A 16,644-nucleotide genomic window follows, 5' to 3' on the forward strand; every position below is an offset into this window, starting at 1 on the left:
GCCTGGACCGTCCCATGTCATCCGTCCTGTCTCATGCGGTCTCGTCTCATTTGTCCACTGACAAATTCAGAGGGTCAAAATTACGAAAATTGCAAAGAATTTTCCAGATGGAGTCACGGGTAAATTCGTGACCACATTTGTTGCAATCAATTGAAAAACTTTAAAAACTGTTCAAATAACAATTTTGCTCATTTCTGAATTTATGGTTGTGTTGTTCCATATTAACGTGGCTACATCTGATGAAACCTGCGTCAGCAACGCAGCCGTTTCTGCCAACTACCGTTGGACACACTTTGCCATGAGACGGGACCGCATGAGACGGGACGGATGACATGGGACGCTCCAGGCTGCAGCCATACACTCTTGCATAACACCAGCGACGAGATGTAATATGTCTCCATAGCAGCAGATGGCGCTAATCTGTATTCTTGCCCAAAAAGGAAAACCGGCAGCTGATTGGACAAACGCGTCACATGGGTCTGGTTTCTCCGGAAATTTAAATCCAGACCGTCATGTTTGTTCAGAATACAAATCTCATATTTTACTCACTAAACCAAGCCAGACTGTCCGGCGGCCAATTATCGGGTTGGTGTGTCATGGTCTTAAAGCCCTTGTTCACGGTGCTCGTTAAATTTAAGATTAATCCAAAACTTTTCCAGAATTACTTAAAGTGACAATATAATGCTCATTTTCAGGTTCATATTTGTATTTAGAGGTTATATCAGATTAGGTTTACGAGGGCGTGCCATGCTAGCAGCTAGGCGAGCATTATAACGTTTGTTACAAAGTGATGCACGTTTGCCACTAAATTAAAGGCTGAACTACAATAGAGCTGTTTGGAGCAATTTGGAGTTTAACAGTACTTTCTGTTGGAGATGGTAAGTCCCTTTGGGGTGGACTTTGGGATATTTTTTACTTTTGAAGCCTATTACATGCACAAAAAAGATATATAACACAATAAAGTAAAGGGAAAACGCCATACCTAAATGTCATCTTGAATTAAAAGTGGTACAGCTCCTATATACTTTGGCCCTCTGGGGTGTGCCTGATATCATAGGAAAGGTAACACTCTAAAGTGTCAGTGCAATTCTAGGCAAAATAAAAAACTTCTCAAATACAAAAACACCCCCCATTAATCACACACATACTTGAAATAACTACATACATAAATATATAGAAATAAGCAATTATAAATTGATCAGGAAGTGATATGCATTATTACAGTCTCTGTTTAGGATAAAAAACAGAGTCAGCCATCAGAGGGTTAAAATTTCATTGGCATCCATAGGCTTGTTTAAATCGTCTCCTTGTTGGCTAAAAAGGTAGGAGGGTCTCAGAACATGAAATTAGAACCGATTTCAGCAACTGTCGATCAACGCCACGTAGTGCCGCATCGCTTCAGAGGAATCATTGGCTTTCCGTGTGTCTCTGACTACCGGAAATGGATTGGCTCATGAGAGGTCTTGTTTGATTCCTAAGGCTTCGGAGAATAACATGGATTCCGTCATTGGCCATTAGAAGTTTTGAGTGAGAAATGAGACGCGTTTGAAAAGCCAGGAAGTGAAGTAGTGTTTGTATTTTTATTGTGATTCGGTCCCCTATCTCACAGATTGTGAGGCAATCAGCTAGTTTTGGATAAAATGGCTCATGGGTCATATTGCCTTTGATGTTTATAAACTGATAATTAAGGGATAAATTGAATTATGCTGTTTTGTACATCATCTTTTTATTTTCCCTCGTGGCTCTGGATGTTTTCTCTGTCTTTGTGGTTTAAGCACTTCACAATAGATGTTTTCGGAGCCGTGTCAGGCTTCCGGCCCTTTGTGATTTGGTGGGCCCTCTCTAGAATTGGGGGTGAAATGTCTGCCATCCACTTATCCTTGTAAGAACAGAAGTCTGATCCCTTCTCCCTCTTAAGCACAACCTGTATGCATTCGTTACTGTGCCGGCTTCTGGCCTCTGCTTTATCATTTAGGAGTTTTGCTGTCCTTTCAAGTGTCTCCACAACTTTTTGCAGAGTGTCAATCTTGTCCTCCGCAGTGGATATTCAGCCTCAGTAATGCATGATCTAATGTTGGTTTGAACATTTTTAATTGCTGTCAATTCACCATCCATCTCAGAGTGATAATCTTGTTTAAATGACTGTATAGCCTTCATGATGTCCATTGTGGAGGGGTTATCAATGATTTCAGTGCTGTCAGTACCTGACTCTGCATAGCATGCACCTACTTCTTCGTCTGAATATGGTCCCGCCGGCTCGTTTTCTTTTCGTTCTCCAGCTGTTTTTTATTTGTTCTTAGTTACTTCTCTCAACATATTAACTTGTATTACAACTGTTATTTCACGTTGTGATGTTTTACACCTATTTTTACACCTAAACCAAGAATCCATGTCTGCTCACCGTGCTGCAATCACCAGAAGTTTTCCAACTTGCACATCCAATTGGATGTGCAAAAGCTCCTGTATTACTGGGAGATTTGTTTTTTTTTAAAGCAGATATCTCAAGTGAAGACAGCTTTTTCAGATGAATTCCGGATAACTGGATACGCAAAATTTTAAGGTAAGCTTGTAAAAGTGTACCACAACTTTCTTTTTTTCCCAAACTACCCGGAAATGCAATTAGAACTCAACTCCAAACAGTTGTTGGAGCATAATGCAAAGGTGTCCTCTGATATTAAGTGCCTCTCACCTTGTTTGTATTTGAGGATAAGGTCCCAGATGGCCCTGCGAGCGTAGGGGTCCACCCCTGCTGTGGGTTCATCCAGGATGACAGCTCTGGAACCACCAATGAAGGCGATGGCCACAGACAGCTTCCTTTTCATCCCGCCAGACAGAGTCTGCACCAAGCTGTGGCGCTTGTGGGTTAATTCCAGGTCAAGAATCATCCTGGACACACAACGACACACATAGCAAATCAATTTCTTATTTGCTGTATAGCTTAGATTTTTTTTTTTTGTTAATGAAAATGTATCTCAGAATTTCTGGGATTAGTATTTTGTTAATTCAGTAAAACAGAGCAGAATCTTTTATCTTAATTTCTGAGATAATTTTATTATTAATTCAGATGAAAACAGGGCTAATGTTTTTTCAAGTAGATATACTGACTTGTCCATCTCTTTGCGTAAGTCTTCTTCAGCCATGCCTTTAAGTCTGGAGTAAAACCACAGGTGCTCCTCCACACTCAGCTTGTCAAACAGGACATTGTGCTGTGGACACATGCCCAGGTTCTGACGAATCCGCTCCATCTCTGTGCGGATGTCATGACCATATATGGTGGCGGAGCCAGAGGTGGGCGGGAACAAGCCTGTCAGGATGGACCTATGACAATTCAATGTACACAATCAGTAGAAGTAATATTGGTTAAACAGGCAATTCAAGCAATATTTCTATGTTGTACACCTTAATATATTGGACGCAGCTTATTTAAAGTATTTAGCATAAATTAGTCTAATTAATGATTAATCCATTACAATATAACTGTTCATTTAAAAAAACTAAATCTAAAGGTTCTATATTCATAAAAGGCTGACAAATGCCTCCTTAATTCTTCTGGTGTAGCTACAGAAGACTAAACATCACTGAGGGATAATATAGACGTAGGTGGACATTTTTTAAGGGTATTTTTGGGCTTTTATGTCCTTTATTTGATAGGACAGTTGAAAACAGGAAAGCGGGGAGACAGAGGGGGATGACATGCAGGAAAGGGCCATGGGTCAGACTCAAAGGGGAGACACTTTGGTAAGGACTGAGCCATATTAAATGGGGTGCAGGCTCAATCAGGTAAGCTACTAGGGCGCCCCAGGAAGTAGACGTCTTTTGTGTTTTTTTGAAAATTTAAAAAAAATAAGTTTATTATGATTATGATTAGATTTCTATATTTTTGTGTCATGCACACAAAGTACATTTGCAGTTGTCACACATTATATTTCAATACAAAATTACAGGTTATTTTACAGCTCAATCCCAAACAAAATATTCCGCCTTGTCTCCTCTGGCTTGGCAAATAAAATCCGCTAAAACTTTTTTGTAGTCATCTAGCCAAAAGAAATCAACATAAAGTGAGGTAATTTCCATAAAAAGTACATCCCTTATGTCCTTCTAGACATGAAAACAAAAATGAACTTCATTCTCAATTTCACCGAGCTTTGTGTGATATGTGTGGCACGGCAAATGCAACGATACAAGAGGAGACGGTACCTGCCTGTAAAGAAGATATTATATCATTACATGTTCTACCTCAGTTTATACTGCTTAATTACTTTTGTTTGTATACTGATTTATTAATTGCTAAGTCCCGCCTCCTGTTTACCTCTGTAAGCCTGTCAATCAATCTCAGTAACAGATAGCAATTGTATCTATTTTTAGCTAAACTAAACTGCGCAGTTCAGGAGTAAGAGTCTGTATGCGTCCATTGGAAAGTAAGTTTGCAGGCCTGATTCTAATTTGTTAGCTGTGTATATTTCATTTTCATGTTAGTTAGCAGTGTTAGTTCATCATTTGTTACTCATTCATTTAACAGTAGCAACCATTCTATTTACCAGTAACTAAATATTAATGCTTGATACAGTCAATCAGTAGCTAATCATTAGCTAACCCTTTGTTGCTCATTCATTTACCAGTAGCTACCAGTAACTAATAATTAGTGCTTGAATTACAGTCAATCAGTAACTAATCACTAACTAACCATTTATTCCTCATTTGTTCCTCAGTGACTTACTACATTTTTGTGTACCTTATTATAAAGTGTTACCTAAGATTGTTATTGAACATCTGTTTAGTAAATGTTAAAGGCTTAGATAATGAAACTGGAAAATCTGTTTCTTTAAACTAGTTTGCCATGCATTTCTTTATTTGGTAACACTGCACGTTTACAAGTAAATCCTACAATTTTAAGTTTGCAATTTATTGTGTTTACTCACAGTCCATGACTGTAATTAACTATAATTTATGTGACAAGTTTGTAATTTTTGTTCATACCATATATCAACAGACTTTTTTGTCTATACATAAGTAACATGTTGCTTCTAATCACCTGAATGTTACAAAGCAACCTGTTCTGGAAAATTAATGACGTAAACATTCGCAGCGATTTGGCTCCGCTGCGTGACGGTCAACGCCCATCAGGTCAGAATTTGGAAAGTTAACTGGATGTTTTACTTTGTTTTTCTGTGCTTGATTTCCTATCCTGCACTATCTTGCCGTGTGCTGAATTGCTGCGGAGCTCTCCGACATCCGGTAAAAATATAAGCTCTGTGTATCTGCTCCAGAGGGCTGAGGACTTTAATGGAAACTTAATGACTCCGCCACTGATCCGGAGCGGATCCGCAGACGTTTCGGACAAATTAATTCCCCTCCCAACCTGTAGAGGGAACGAGGAGGAAAAGTGCATTGGTGCGTAATGTAAAGGTGCTGGTTAACAAGTAGGTAATGCTAATGTAATTCTTGGTGGGTAACGTAAGATTACGACACCGTCCAACACGCTCATTTATTTTTAGTACAATTGTTTTGACCAAGGTTAACAACTCTGGGCTAACCCACAAATTCCTCAGTAACGTTAACTATATAGATAGACGACTAATCTAATGGTAATTTAGCTAGCTAGCACGCTTCTGTCTTCAGCCTCAGTCTCCCGGCGCTGCAAGGCTTCAGTCGGGATGAGAACTGACAACAGCCCCGAGTACACATCCATTCCAAGGTCAGCACCCAGCCAGCTAGCAACAGTTCACTATCATTATAGCCCTATCCATCCCAGGGACACATCCATTCCACAGTCAGCCCACAGTCAGCTAGCAACCATCCACTATCATTACAGCCCCGGCCCAGGGACACATCCATTCCACAGTCAGCCCCCTGCCAGCTAGCAACCATCCCAGTCAGCACTTAACTCCAGTGCTAAGGACACTAACAGCAGTTTACTGAACCGTGGGGAAACAGACCCAGGCACCCGAGTCAAACAGCGGCCATTCGTAATGTTACAACTCCGTTAGCGTTACCGGTGTCCCCCCCCCTTTGCTTTTAGCTGTCTGTACAGTTAGCTAAATGTACCAGAAAAACAGGAATAATGCACCAAAAAGACTAATAGTAATTTAAAGATGTGGTAGCACTGGATCTGGACCATCTGGATGGGAAGGATAACTCTGGGAGTTGGAAGGGGTGTGTCGTGATTCTGCCTTCTCACTCTACGACACAGGTTTGTGGAGTGTCGCAATATCGGTTTTATTTTGCATATCGTTACAGCCCTAGTAAGTTGACATAGTGCCATATTTGTACAATAAAAACTCACTGATTTTCATATCAAAGTTAGATGACATGACTGTTGTTTTTATATTACAGTATTTCAGTTAAACACTGATCTTCAGTGTTGACTTTTATCATCACACACATGAACAAGCACACAAATTTTTTTCCCTCTCACATGGTCGTGGTCTTGCCAGCGCCGTTGTGTCCCAGGAAGGAGACTACCTGGTTTTCATGGAGGTTGAGGCTTAGTTTGTTGAGGGCCAGTTTGTTGCCAGTCTTGTACACCTTGGTCAGTTTGTCTATACAGACCACCAACGACAAGTGGCTTGGCTCCTCCTCTATGCCCCGCATCTCCTCTGGGGTAACAATGAGAAAGGAAGAAATAAAAGATGTTAATAAATATAAGCATAGAAACGTCTACCTTTCTTTGAGACTTTTATTCTACCTCTATTCGTAGCACTCTGACTTACCTGATCATTTTGTATACACGTATATGCTGGGTTTTTACATAGATAGTCGTGATTTTATTTGTTGACATTATTTGACATGTAATGTGACTCTCAGCAAGAAAGGGAATAAACATATTTTCCCAAATGTTTGGTGCGCCAGAACTATGGGTTTTGACATAGACAAAGGTTTTCTAGGCAAATGGAAATTAATATTAAAAGTAAAAAATGTAATTGTCTGCTACCAAGGGTCTCTGAAACAACACAATGGATGTAAACAAATACTTCTGAAGATGTGTAGGATTATGGAAGTTGTTGTCATTGTTAATCACCATTGTAGATTAAAATGAATCTGTTCACGGACAAGTTAATGTATTAAAGTTTTATTCACGTTACGTTTAGTGACGTATGTTTATGTAATGTCATTCTGATGAAATAGCTGCTGTGTTTTTCAAATTATCACTTACATTATATTTGTAGTGGTAGCTGTTCAGTTAACGAGCAAGCAAGCTAACATTAGCCTATAGAACATAAGAATCTCGTCCACAAACGGTCCTCGTCAACCCAAAATAATCATTTGTCTTTACCAGATCTCCACTGGTCCATAGCACAAGCCTGATCCTCCTCCATCACACTGAGCTTGGCAGCCCCGCCTCCACACCATGGCCAATCCCAGGTCTCGACACGCCCACTTCCTGACCAATAGGACCTCTGCAGGGGGAAGTACCACGGGCGGGGCAGCCCATACATTCCTAAAAGAGAAGGAAATCACATTTCATCTGAATTATCTGAAAGTTTATGTTAAACATTAAGAATGGAATAGTGGTAATTCTGAGGGCAATGGTTTCATACCTGGATGCACGGCCTCTATGTACCAAGTGAGCACACCATACACACCGGCATCAATGATGAGCATCATCATGGATAGACCCAGGTTAAAGTCATCGCCTTCTACCGGTGACTGGCTGATGGTCCGCCACTGAATGCCAACACCTGCTACCTCATACAATGCAAAATACTTGGAGCCCAGGCCAAAGGCTGTGGTTGACATCAGAGACTGGATAGACATGTGAAACAATAATTTATTCACCTAAATATCATCTGGATTATTTAAGAAATACCACACAGTGACAACACATGGAGCACGTTTTACCATGTAAAATAATGTGGAAGAAAAAAAAAGAAAAAGGCCTTACAGCGATGCACTTCTCAAAGGCAGTGATCTTATCATGGGCCACCTCCTCTCTAATGGCCACATACATGTAGGGCACGTAGCTTAGGAAATAGACGATTCCTCCACAGGCCGAAGCCAACTTGGCCTTAGAGTAGATTACTGACACCAAAAAACTGGAAAACAAAGGGAAGTTAGATGGGTTCTTTTATCCTTTGTAGTTTTTTGAAATCTCATATATTTTAGGAGTCAAACGAATGATTCCTAGTCAAAAGCTTGGTACAGTGAAGTCAGGGGTTGTTTAAACAAAAACACAAAAAATAACTAATATATGTTAATACTATTTCCTACTCATTAACTAACCATTCATTCCTCGTTCATTTAACAGCAACTACCAGCCAGTAACTAATCATTAGTTGGGTCTGTCTGAGGTTTCTCCCTAAAAGTTAGTTTTTCCTCGCCACTGTTGCACTAACTGCTTGGGGGAATTACTGGAATTGTTGGGTCTTTGTGAATTATAGAGTGTGGTCTATTCTTTGTAAATTATAAAGTGTGGTCTAAACCTACTCTATCTGTAAAGTGTCTTGAGATAACTCTTGTTCAACTCTCATTAACTACTCATTAACTAACCATTTGTTCCTCATTCATTTAACAGTAACTACCAGTCTGTTTACCATTAACCATTAGTGCTTGAATCAGAGTCAATCTGTAACTACTCATTAACTAACCATCATACATTCCTCATTCGTTCCTCAGTAACCACCTGCATTTTTTGCGTACCTTATTGTAAAGTGTTACCACAATATCAATTGCTGTCCAAAACCTTTCTCCAGCTAAATATGGACAAGACAGAGTTCTAGAGTCTCTAAAATACAGTGAGCAAGTCAGAAATCTTGGCTTTTTTTTATCTCAAATTTTAAAAAAAACACATCACCAATATCACCAAACAGCATGTAATCACATAAATGTTTTTATCAAAACTCATAAAAACTCTGTCATTAAACTAAAAAAAACATTTCTCAAACTGATTGTGAGAAACAAATGTGTGGGAGTGAGGAGTTGCAGCGCCCGCCTAGCCAGGCCCACCTGCTTCTCTTCATAGTTGTCAGATTAATTTACCATATAATCAATAATAAAATAAAAGTAGAAGGAGGCAGGCTCCTCTCATTAACCTGTCTCTCTTAGTTATGCTGTTATAGTTCTAAACTGACGGGGGACTTCGTTCCTTTGACACACTGAGCTGCTCTCTCCTCTCCCTTTCCATTTGTGTGCAATGGGGAGTTTACTCCCAAGAGTCCTAATGTTTTTCTTTTTGCCCAGCATATTTGGATTAGGATGGCACCAAGATCTTGGTTTCAGCTGTTCCCGTGGTCCTGCTGCACTACATCCTGCTACGTTCTGCGGTGCCCTGCAGTGTCCTGCTGCGTCCTGCTATGCCCGGCTGTGACAAGCTACATACGGTAATGCCCTGCTATGACATGAACTACTACTTCTATTACCATTTTTTAGTCACTGTTCCATTTTCTTTGTTGTGATTGTTATTGCCACTGTTCATCACAACCCCAACTGTCCCATCAGACACCGCCTAACAAGAGCCCGGGTATGACCGAGGTTTCTTCCTAAATAGGGAGTTTTTCCTTGACACTGCGCAAGGTGGAACTGTCGCACCATGCTTGTTCTTGGGGGAATTGTTGGGACTTTATAAATTATAGAGTGCGGTCTAGACCTACGCTATCTCTAAAGTGTCTCTCAAGATAACTGTTGTTATGATTTGATAATATAAATAAAATATTGAATTGATATGGGTGTGGCCATTTGGGCCACAACAATCTCAAAAAAAGGCCGCAAAATCCTGGGGGGACTGAGTATAGACATACTCTACTACAGGCATGCCGTGGCAGATGTATTAAGCCATATCTGTGCCCCGTGTATTTTTACCATTAAAGTAGCATAGTGTGTGCATAGCGAGTGTGCTGTTGAGCGTCAGTGGATGCAGAGAGGTGTTGGCACAGCAATGAAATTACCAGTAAAACAATCACACACACACACACACACACACATACACACACACACACACACACACACACACACACACACGTTTTGGCCCCCATTATTAATCGGGCGCTTCTGCTGTGTAGACATTATATAAATCTATTCATGCATGGAGCACAGCAGGTTAGAGAACATTTCCTGATTTTGTGTACGAGTGTGTTTGGCGGGGCATTTAGACTGTGGTGAGAGCACAGTGATTCCCTACAGTGCAAGTGTGTCTGAATTTTACAAATAGTCCTGACTGGAAGATCTCACCAGAACATGATGGTGGCCACGGCATAGATGGTGAGGAAGAGCCAGATAATGAAGGGGTCACTGTGGAGTAACACCCGACCATACTTCAAGATGGCCGTCAGAGCTGTAACGGAGATGGACAGCTGGACGAAGCCAGTGATAAACCAAGCCACCCAGTGAACAGCATTGTTTAGACCCATCATCTTCATCACCTGAGGAAGTGACATGATGGTTACATTTTTGAATTTTGTAACTACATTGTCCAACAGCCACATTCAAAACTGGTCCACTGTAGGTTCGTTAGTTCAGCCAGAGTTTAAAAGACTCTATGTCCCAGTCAGCAACACAGGTTTTCTGCTATTCACTACTCAAAATGAGTAAGTGATATTTTGGCAGATTATATATTTTTTGGAGAAGGGTGCATTTTCTGGCTCAGTGGTTTTGATCATAGCTAGACAGCTCTATCTGGGTGACAGACTAGACTTGTTTTAAACTTTATATGTTATCAGTTCTGTGCTTGAAATGCATAATACAACTAAATAGAATGTACTTATTGTTAGGTCTGCATGTGGAATGTTGACAATGAGAAAAATATAAAATATTGCCAGAATTATTCTTTTGAAAATCATAACAACAGTAATACACAACATACTAGCTATGGTCAGGGAGGAACCCCTGTGATACAAAATACCAATTTTGACATTTGATCATACAATCTAACCTCTTTGAGCCGGTGCTCCTTCTCAGCAACGATGTGCTGAATCATCATGGCTACTGAGTAAACCCAGGAGATGACCATGCACAGAGGCATCATGTGCTCAATCACAAACAGAAAACTGAAAAGAAAACACAGGGTATAGAAAAAAGATTAATACAAACATTTCTTACACCATACTGCATTTCAAATACATGGAATTTCAAGATTTTCTAACATGTACAAATGAAAGTATACAATATATTTATTACATATTAGGAACCATCCATCAATAAGTAATAAGTACTTTATCAAACTGCATGAATGTGTGTCCCAGGCCAGGATAGAAAATTAACTAACAATGTAAAGATCAACAAGCCACTGACAGACATGTTAAAATTTGATTCATTCAATAAATTATTATTTTTTGTCTTAAATCCACCAGCCATTTTCATATTATACCAACATTTGCAGCATCCTGAGCCTTTTAGGTAAGGTAAGAAAACTCAGCCAAGAGTAATTTTATTCCTCCCAAAATAAGTTTCCTTTTTATTTTTTAAAGAACTATAATAAAAAACCTCTCCGGGAACCATCACCTTATCGTGGTGGAGAGGTTTGTGTGTCCCTATGAACCTGAGGGCTGTGTTGTCTGGAGCTTTGTGCTCCTGGTAGGGTCTCCCATGGCAAAGAGGTCTCAGGGGAGGGGCCAGACAAAGAATGGTTCAAAGACTTCGATGGTTGAGCACGGAAGGGATAGAGAGACCCCGCCCGGAGGAAGCCCGGGGCCCCCGTCTGGAGCCAGGCCCAGACGGTGGGCTCGTGAGCGAGCGTCTGGTGGCCGGGTTTGCCACGGAGCCCGGTCGGGCACAGCCCGAAAAAGCAACGTGGCACCTCTCCCTCCAGCCCATGGGCCCACCACCTGTGGGAGGATCCAAAGGGGTCGGGTGCGCTGCTATATGGGTGGCAGCGAAGGTCAGGGGCTTCGACGGACCAGAACCGGGCGGCAGAGGCTGGCTCTGGGGACGTGGAATGTCACCTCTCTGTGGGGGAAGGAGCCGGAACTTGTGCGGGAGGTGGAGCGCTACCGGTTAGATCTGGTGGGGCTTACCTCTACGCACAGTCTCGGTTCTGGAACCGTTCTCCTGGATAGGGGTTGGACTCTGTCCTACTCCGGAGTTGCCCATGGTGTGAGGCGCCGGGCGGGTGTGGGGATACTCACAAGCCCCCGGCTGAGCGCCGCTGCGTTGGAGTTTACCCCGGTGGACGAGAGGGTCGCCTCCCTACGCCTGCGGGTGATGGGGGGGAAAACTCTGACTGTTGTTTGTGCATATGCACCAAACAAGAGTTCGGAGTATTCGGCCTTCTTGGAGACCTTGAATGGAGTCCTGTATGGGGCTCCAGTAGGGGACTCCATAGTTCTGCTGGGGGACTTCAATGCACACGTGGGCAATGATGGAGATACTTGGAGAGGCGTGATTGGGAGGAACGGCCTCCCTGATCTAAACCAGAGTGGTTGTCTGTTGTTGGACTTCTGTGCTAGTCATGGATTGTCCATCACAAACACCATGTTCGAACATAGGGATGCTCATAAGTGTACTTGGTACCAGAGCACCCTAGGCCAAAGGTCAATGATCGATTTTATAATCGTTTCATCTGATCTGAGGCCGTATGTTTTGGACACTCGGGTGAAGAGAGGGGCAGAGCTGTCAACTGATCACCATCTGGTGGTGAGTTGGGTCAGGGGGTGGGGGAAGACTCTGGACAGACCTGGTAAGCCCAAACGGGTAGTGCGGGTAAACTGGGAACGTCTGGAGGAGGCCCCTGTCCGACGGACTTTCAACTCACACCTCCGGCGGAGCTTTTCGTGCATCCCTGTGGAGGTTGGGGGCATTGAACCTGAGTGGACAATGTTCAAAGCTTCCATTGCTAAAGCTGCGGCGGCGAGCTGTGGTCTTAGGGTTTTAGGTGCCTCAAGGGGCGGTAACCCACGAACACCCTGGTGGACACCGGTGGTCAGGGAAGCCGTCCGACTGAAGAAGGAGTCTTTCCGGGATATGTTGTCTCGGAGGACTCCGGAGGCAGTTGCAGGGTACCGACGGGCCCGAAGGGCTGCAGCCTCTGCTGTGACAGAGGCAAAGCAGCGGTGTGGGAGAAGTTCGGAGAAGACATGGAGAAGGACTTTCGGTCGGCACCAAGGTGCTTCTGGAAAACCGTTCGCCACCTCAGGAAGGGGAAGCGAGGAATCATCCAAGCTGTATACAGTAAGGGTGGGACCTTGTTGACCTCAACTGAGGAGGTAATAGGGCGGTGGAAGGAGCACTTTGAGGAACTCCTAAATCCAGCTGACACGCCCTCTTTGGTGGAGGCAGAGCTGGAGGATGATGGGGGATTGTCGTCAATTTCCCTGGTGGAAGTCGCTGAGGTAGTCAAACAACTCCACAGCGGCAAAGCCCCAGGGATTGATGAGATCCGTCCAGAAATGCTGAAAGCTCTGGGTGTGGAGGGGCTGTCTTGGTTGACACGCCTCTTCAACATTGCGTGGAAGTCTGGGACGGTGCCTAAGGAGTGGCAGACCGGGGTGGTGGTTCCCCTCTTCAAAAAGGGGGACCAGAGGGTGTGTGCCAATTACAGGGGTATCACACTTCTCAGCCTCCCTGGTAAAGTCTACTCCAAGGTGCTGGAAAGGAGGGTTCGGCCGATAGTCGAACCTCGGATTGAAGAGGAACAATGCGGATTCCGTCCTGGTCGTGGAACAACGGATCAGATCTTTACTCTCGCAAGGATCTTGGAGGGGGCCTGGGAGTATGCCCAACCAGTCTACATGTGTTTTGTGGATCTGGAGAAGGCGTATGACCGGGTCCCCGGGAGAAATTGTGGGAGGTGCTGCGGGAATATGGGGTGAGGGGGTCCCTTCTTAGGGCCATCCAATCTCTGTATGACCAAAGCGAGAGCTGTGTCCGGGTTCTCGGCAGTAAGTCGGACTCGTTCCAGGTGAGGGTTGGCCTCCGCCAGGGCTGCGCTTTGTCACCAATCCTGTTTGTAATATTTATGGACAGGATATCGAGGCGTAGTCGGGGCGGGGAGGGGTTGCAGTTCGGTGGGCTCGGGATCTCATCGCTGCTTTTTGCAGATGATGTGGTCCTGATGGCATCATCGGTCTGTGACCTTCAGCACTCACTGGATCGGTTCGCAGCCGAGTGTGAAGCGGCTGGGATGAGGATCAGCACCTCTAAATCTGAGGCCATGGTTCTCAGCAGGAAACCGATGGAGTGCTTTCTTCGGGTGGGGAGTGAGTCCTTACCCCAAGTGAAGGAGTTTAAGTACCTTGGGGTCTTGTTCGCGAGTGAGGGGACTATGGAGCGTGAGATTGGTCGGAGAATCGGAGCAGCCGGTGCGGTATTACATTCCATTTATCGCACCGTTGTGACGAAAAGAGAGCTGAGCCAGAAGGCAAAGCTCTCGATCTACCGGGCAATTTTCGTTCCTACCCTCACCTATGGTCATGAAGGCTGGGTCATGACCGAAAGAACGAGATCCAGGGTACAAGCGGCCGAAATGGGTTTCCTCAGGAGGTGGCTGGCGTCTCCCTTAGAGATAGGGTGAGAAGCTCAGTCATCCGAGAGGAGCTCGGAGTAGAGCCACTGCTCCTTCGCGTCGAAAGGAGCCAGTTGAGGTGGTTCGGGCATCTGGTAAGGATGCCTCCTGGGCGCCTCCCTAGGGAGGTGTTCCAGGCACGTCCAGCTGGGAGGAGGCCTCGGGGAAGACCCAGGACTAGGTGGAGAGATTATATCTCCAACCTGGCCTGGGAACGCCTCGGGATCCCCCAGTCGGAGCTGGTTGATGTGGCTCGGGAAAGGGAAGTTTGGGGTCCCCTACTGGAGCTGCTGCCCCCGCGACCCGATACCGGATAAGCGGATGAAGATGGATGGATGGATGGATATAATAAAAAAACATTTTCCAACTTTTTTTTCAACTTTCTCTTTCTTCAAACAAAGATACAAAAAACATTGCAACTTTTATTGCAATTTTTTATAAAAGCCCCAGCAAGATTAGCCATTTTGGGCCGCAACAATCTCAAAAAAAGTCAGCAAAATCCTGGAGGGACTGTAAAATCAATCATTGACGTCCGGCCTAGGGTGCTCTGCTACCAAGTCCACTTATGAGCATCCCTATGTTTGAACATGTATTTGTTATAGACAATTCATGACTAGCACAAAAGTCCAACAACGAACAACCACTCAGATTCAGATCAGGGAGGCCGTTCCTTCTAATCACGCCTCTCTATGTATCTCCATCATTGCCCACATGCACGTTGAAGTCCCCCAGCAGAAATATGGAGTCCCCCACAGGAGCCCCATACAGGACTCCATTCAAGGTCTCCAAGAAGGCAGAATACTCCGAGTCTTTGTTCGGTGAATATGCATAAACAGCAGTCAGAGCACCACCCCCCTCTAACCCCTCTAACGCACAAGTTCCAGCTCCTTCTCCCACAGAGAGGTGACATTCTATGTCCCCAGAGTAGCCTCTGCCACCCGGGTCTGGTCTGTCGAGGCCCCTGACCTTCACTGCCACCTGTGTGGCAGCGCACCTGCCCCCAGCAGATCCTCCCACAGGTGGTGGGCACTGGCTGACGAGCCCTCCATCTGGGCCTGGCTCCAGAGGGGGGGCCTGCGCTTCCTCAGGGCACGGTAACTTCACCTTATCCACAATGACTCTCAGGGGTTTATGAACCATTCTCTGTCTGGCCCTTCAACTGAGACCACTTTGCCATGTGAGATCCTACCAGGAGCACCAAGCTTCAGACAACATAGCCCTCAGGTGCATAGGGACACACAAACCTCTCCACCACAATAAGGTGATGGTTCCAGGTAATATAATAATAACACTATTTATATAATCACAATGTTTCAAACAAATATAATATTATTATGACAACATTTCTTTCCATGTTTGCCAAATGATTACTTGTCAAAGCCATGTGGAACATAATGAACTAAAGGCAAAAAAAAGGGAACGTGACAAAGTGCATTTCTTACTCGTCTCTGGTGTAACATGGGTATGGGAACATCTGAACGTAGTTACCAGGCTCCACCACATCATGGCCCACAAACGTGTTGATGATGGCTCTCTCTATCATGTCTGGAGAGTGAGAGAGAGAGAAAAAAAGTTGAAAAATGTACATTACTATGGAGATTTTTGCATAATTTCCTCAAACTCCTTTCTTTCTCTTTTGTGTAAATTCCACACAGTCCAGTTTCATGAATTTTGGATGTTTTGTTGAAATATTGTCCAATAATGTGATAAGGCAAGTCCTCCTCTAACTGCATGAGATACATTTAATAGTTATTCCCTTTACATTAGTGTCTAGTCAGTGAGGTATATTGGCAAACAGTGACCATGAAAAAATAGTGTCTGTTCAACTCCAAGCTTTTCTTACCCTTAACAGTCTTTACGAACCTTTCCAGTCTGGTTTTCGCCCCTCCCATAGTACTGAAACTGCCCTTATAAAAATCACCAATGATCTCCTCACAGCTGCTGATTCCGGACTCATCTCTATACTCATCATCCTCGATCTTAGTGCGGCCTTTGATGCCATTTCTCACTCCATTTCTCAATAGACTATCTTCTCTCTGCATCTCTCACACCCCTCTTGACTGGTTCCGCTCATATCTCTCCGACCGCACTCAGTTTATTCAATTCAAATCTTTCATATCCCACCCTTCCCCTGTTACTACTGGCGTCCCTCAAGGTTCAGTTCTTGGCCCCCTCCTTTTCTTCACCTACCTACTTCCCCTTGGCAATAACTT

General features: G+C 43.9%; 1 protein-coding gene across 6 annotated transcripts in view; it reads right to left on the minus strand.

Annotated features, from left to right (window-relative positions):
• The window catches only part of abca2 (ATP-binding cassette, sub-family A (ABC1), member 2), a gene marked incomplete at its 3' end in the record, with an annotated part of 152,895 nt that overhangs the window by 49,186 nt on the left and 87,065 nt on the right, over positions 1-16,644 (minus strand). For all 6 annotated transcript variants that reach the window (XM_032507550.1, XM_032507551.1, XM_032507552.1 and 3 more), the window contains 9 exon segments: positions 2,690-2,886; positions 3,106-3,318; positions 6,416-6,596; positions 7,274-7,438; positions 7,539-7,743; positions 7,883-8,033; positions 10,165-10,355; positions 10,865-10,979; positions 15,874-15,976. In XM_032507550.1, the coding sequence (XP_032363441.1) occupies positions 2,690-2,886; positions 3,106-3,318; positions 6,416-6,596; positions 7,274-7,438; positions 7,539-7,743; positions 7,883-8,033; positions 10,165-10,355; positions 10,865-10,979; positions 15,874-15,976 (1,521 nt within the window).

Source organism: Etheostoma spectabile, unplaced genomic scaffold, assembly GCF_008692095.1.
Source record: "Etheostoma spectabile isolate EspeVRDwgs_2016 unplaced genomic scaffold, UIUC_Espe_1.0 scaffold00003242, whole genome shotgun sequence".
NCBI classification, from domain to species: domain Eukaryota; kingdom Metazoa; phylum Chordata; class Actinopteri; order Perciformes; family Percidae; genus Etheostoma; species Etheostoma spectabile.